Genomic DNA, 5186 nt, shown 5'->3' on the forward strand with positions numbered 1-5186 from the left:
TTGTTCTGTAACTTGATATGCATAACTTAAACTAGCTAGCTAGCACTCTGGTGAACCGATAGCCTAACTAGCTAGCTAAGCAGCTTTTCCAAGCTGAGCCCTCTGAATTTCTGTCCACAGTAAACGACCTTCTCTATATGAGCATTTATAAAGGCTTCGAGTGCTGACCTGGTCCCTGAGAAACAATAGTTACCCCTACAATGACTGCTCAGAATAAGCTAATTAGCTAGCTATCAAGTAAAGTTACAGAAATGCATCTTCTACCAAATCTTTCAGAACGAACATATAACTGGAATAAAAGCTATGTATGTGCGTCTTTGACATGAAAACAAAATATGATCAGTTTGATTAACCTTTAGTTAAAAATGTCCCACATCACTGGCTGCCCCAATTCAGTCCGCTATTCCTAAACATAAACATAAATTCCTAAGCTCCATGGCTGAGGAAGCATTTGACGTTTTCTGTTCAGCCAAAATAAATGATCTCAGTATGTGTGCAGACGTGCATATTTAAGTTATCTAAGAGACAGCCTTCTTGTTAGGAGCACGCATTTTATGATAAGCTCACTGCGTATTGAGACACACCCTACGTTTGAGTGGTTCAGAATTTGCTGTTGGCTGGAGATGTGTAGCATTGGTGTATGTTAAAAAAACCAAACCAAACTGCTGTGTAAAAAGCTTGTCCCTAATAAACCATCAGCAGTTTGTTTCTACATTTACATGCTTTTATGCAAAGTGACAATTATGAGTGAGTACAACTTGAGCAACTGAGGGTTAAGGGTCTCGCTCAGGGGCCCAATAGTGGCAACTTGGTAGTGGTGGGGCTTGAACCAGCAACCTTCTGATTACTAGTCAAGTACCTTAACCACTGAATTACAGCTCTTAGCGGTTGTTGATGTGCTAAAGACCTGTGACACACTTCATAACCTTGCCTGTGCCTTTTATCACCTGAACCCAGACCTGTCTGCAGAGGTCGTTTCGGGCAGAGGTGTATACCTGCCCTGCCTGTCGCCATGACCTGGGAAAAGACTACATCATGCTCCTGAACCAGAGTCTGCAGCTGCTCCTGGACCAGTTCTTTCCTGGATACAGCAAAGGCCGATGAGACAGCGCAGAGGAAATGGACAAAATCTCCACTCAGATTAAAGGCACTTGTGGTCAACAGGCATTCTTATGCACACACACACACACACACACACACACACACACACACACACACACACACACACACACACACACACACACACACACACTTGCACATGCATATCCGCGCACACACACACACACACACACACACACACACACACACACACAGGCACACACAATGCACTAATTCCCAAAAGCTTACGTAACAAATAAACACTGACCCACATTCACACATGCACAAAGCACATCTAGACAGTATACATATACACCTCCCTGTCCCCATCAACACCAGCCTGACGTGTATACCAGGACACCAAGGCCATCGTCATGACAATGACCCCATGGATAGGGGACCTTCGCTACTCGTGTGTGTGTTCCCCCTCGTCTTCATCTCAGCTGGAGAAGCCTCCCACTGTTCGTAGGAGTGCTCGAGAACTACAGATGGATTCCATTCCCATTCAAGTCAGTGGATCTGTTGAGGATGGGTCTAAGATAATGCTAACGCTAATTATATGCTAACAGTTGTTAACCCTGAAGATAAGGCCTGACTATACTGTCAGACTTGGTGTCTGTCACACCCTTACTTCCAGAAACGAGCTTAAAAGGAGGTTAGGCTAATCAGCAGTGCTAATCCGGCGACAGTGAATGAATTCTAGCATTGCCAGTTAGCATGCTAACGCCAGGCGACATTAGTTTGCTCTCACTGTGGTTAGGTTTGTAGTGTTGTGTTAAAACCACCCTTTAAAGTCCCAGTGAGGGTTTGGTGACAGCAGCGTAGCCTCCTGCGGTATCTCAGACAGGATGGGTGTAGGGTGTAGGGTGCAGGGTGGGGTAAAAGACGCTGCAGCGCTCACGTAACATCTTTACTGCTCAGAGGAATAACCCTAACCCTAATTCAGGACAGAAAACAGCTGCTTGGATGCAGCCATTTTGATTGGTACGTTCAAAGCACTATACAACTTTCAGAAGAGACTCGCACTTAGACAGTCAAGGAGTTTAAATTTTATTATTAATTGATTAAAATGATTCAGGTCAGATGCAGTCACTTCAGGTAGTGATCTGAAGTTAATACTTTAATACAATTCACCTTTTAAACTTGCTTACTGAAATTCAATCAACTCTAAAACCTGTTTGACAGGTTCAAGCATCATTTCTACAGGCATCCAGTTGAAGGCACAGACTTTTAATTACATTTTTAATCTGGCCAGCAATAATCACACCTTCAACTTCTTTCTGTCGATGTTTTACCAAAGGGTTGGTTGGCTGTTGGGTTCAGACTTGTTAAGTTGCAGTAGGCTGTGTTGCCGCCCAGCTTCTCCCGGGTGTTTAAAAGCCGTGCTCGGGCCATTTTAGCCAGGGCTCGCCGTCCAAAACATGCTCCACTGAAGATCACTGATCTCAAATCAGATTTCTACCCTGTTTTATGGTGATGTGTCAGAAAAATGCTGATCTCAGATCAGGTTTCTTCCCTATGGTGATGTGTTTCATAAAAAACGCTGTGCCGCCCTGGAACCAACCATGTTTGAAACCAGGAGGGCATGACTAAACACCGCATACGGCCTTCCACCTTCACACACTTAGTCAAGTAGTCTGGATGCCGTGACAAAAACTGATCCCAATTCAGCATTTCTGCTCGGAAATCTTCCTGAATAGCAGCTGCTTCCCTCAGGTTCAGTCTGGGGTGATGAAGAGCGAACTCTCGTCTAAAGCTCTTTTTTTCTCCTGTCAGCAGCATCAAGTGTGTGAGGGTGTGAGGGGGTGCTGTCTGTCTGTCGCTCCGTTTCTTTGTTGTGATGATGTCCTTTTCTTTAAAAGGTTTAATTTTTCTGGGAAAAAAAAAAAAAAAAAGGTTGTCTTCTCTACAGCAAAACTGTGATGTGCCGCGTTTCCCACAGTAATAGATGATATCATTTGTTTGTTTGGGTTTTTCTGTTTTTGTAATCCTTGTGTCAGGCAGTGCTGACACAATCCTTGGCATCATCCTCTCTGTCATCTTCCTCACACTCCCCAGCCCTTCCCACACAAACCCCGCCCCTGTCCTCCGTAAACCCCGCCCCATGTCCCCCGCAAACCCCGCCCCTGTCCTCCGTAAACCCCGCCCCCTGTTCCCCAGAAATCCCGCCCCTGCTCTCTCTCTCCAGTTCTGTAGTCATGTGAATGCTCTGCTTCTCGCCCACCTGTGATCTGTTTTTTGCACTTACGAAGAAGGAAAAAAAAAGATTTTGAAAAGAGGAAAACACACACATCTAATTTCCAATAATGCTGAGTATGCTGTTCTTTTCTCTCCTTTAGCTACTGTTCTATTTTAATCATTAGCTCTCTTGATGTGGCAAACATTACCTGCTACATACGCTGCCTCTGCAGTAACATGGCTTCATATTGTGATCTGAAATTTTATACATGGTATTATACTTGGTATGTACCTATTAAATATTTTGATTTCAGAAACGGAATCTGTTGGGATTTTTTTTATTAAAGGGAACATTAAAGTTTAACAGAATATAATTGCTAGTGCTTTTGTCCAGCAGGCTATTAAACATTAATATGTCAGGGCCAATGAGTCTCTAATGACAGTTAGGCTGGACGCCACGTCTTAGCCAGTTATTGGAACATTATTACAATTAACAATAACTCTCTGGGCATTTGGAGAAATTTAGTGTTAATATGGATGATTAACTCATACTTTCATTGATTAAGTCCTGCTAACTGATTTCCGTGAGTGCAGACTCAACCCAAGTACTCTTCATTTTTCCCCTGTTACTCTGTAATAGGGACAGAGATGCGCTCAGCTACTTCTCCCACAGTCTTGAAAACGTGTAGTTTAGGTTCAGAAGCAAACGTTCTCTCCGTGATTTCGCTGATTAGCTCAAGCCAGGTAGAATTAATTAATGCACCCAGTTGGATCATTAAAATTCTACTTTCTGAAGCTGAACTCTTCCTCATCTGCTCACAGGCTTCCCGAACCCGAACCTTCTTTAAACAGTTGTCAGGAGTGGCAGTACCAGTGGATCTTGGTGCTGCTCTGGGTTGAACAGGAAGGTACATGATGTAACTGAGCCCATGTTCACCTGGACGTCAGACTCTGACTGATCTCTGCCCTGGGAGTCAGACTGACTGATTGATCTCTGCCCTGGGAGTCAGACTTTGATTGGTCTCTGACCTGGGACTGTTTTCTGCCCAGGGAGTCATACTGACTGATCTCTGCCCTGTAAGTCAGACTCAGACCGGCTGATCTCTGCCCTGGGAATCAGCCTGACTGATCTCTGCTGTGGAGTCTGCACTCAGTGCTCTACAGAAATTTGGCAGTCAAAGCTCTGCTGAATGCCTGGCTGGACATCAGCCTGCTAATAGAGGAATGGATCTATAGTTGCTGGTGAAGTTTGGTGCTAGGTAGGTGCCATGGTCCTTTCATACTCATAGTGTTAAAGTCTTAGAAGAAATAAGCATAACTGATCCCAGATCTGTCTTTTACAAACGGATTGTAAGCCCAACAGATTAAATTGTACCCATACGTCATGTACCTGTTTACACAGTGAGGCGGATCAGAACATAAACCACCGCCATGCTATTGCTTGGTCACCATGGAGACAGTGGGTGCTGCGAAAAGGGGCAAGTTGTTCGGGAACATGGCGGCTGTGAGCTGAGGAAGGAAGTAGCTGGTTGGTGCCAACTAAAGTACGAAGAGAGAGACACTGTTGGCTCTGATGCACTGCAAACAACTGCTGGTATTTAAACCCGCTGCCAAATTGTAACCACGTTCAATGGGCTGTTGAGTTCTGGGCCCAGTCGGGGATATATGGTGTGGGACCATTTTTTGTCTTAATTGTTCCGAAATGTTTTTTTAGAGCGTTATAGACTCAGGCGCCACCTGGTGGTGGTGATTTTAACCAATCTTATTTTTTCTACTTGCTTATAAGCAGCCCACAGCATCGACACTGGCGGTTACACCCAATGACCTCCGCCATGTGAGAGCACTGGTCTTGGATCAGTTTTTGTTGTTGCTTTTGTAGTGAAGTGCGCAGACATGGCTGTTCCAGTACC

The 5186-nt window shown here is 44.6% G+C and overlaps 1 protein-coding gene across 1 annotated transcript in view; it reads left to right on the forward strand.

Moving 5' to 3' along the window:
- uhrf2 (ubiquitin like with PHD and ring finger domains 2) overlaps positions 1-3598 on the forward strand; it is a 56635-nt gene extending 53037 nt beyond the window's left edge. The window contains exon 16 of the mRNA XM_027023261.3: positions 958-3598. Coding sequence (XP_026879062.2) covers positions 958-1104 — 147 coding nt within the window. The 3' untranslated portion in view covers positions 1105-3598. The remainder of the gene's footprint in view (positions 1-957) is intronic.
- Positions 3599-5186: the final 1588 nt, after the last annotated feature.

Source organism: Electrophorus electricus, chromosome 21, assembly GCF_041902795.1.
Source record: "Electrophorus electricus isolate QZ-2024a chromosome 21, ASM4190279v1, whole genome shotgun sequence".
In the NCBI taxonomy this organism is placed as follows: Eukaryota; Metazoa; Chordata; class Actinopteri; order Gymnotiformes; family Gymnotidae; genus Electrophorus; species Electrophorus electricus.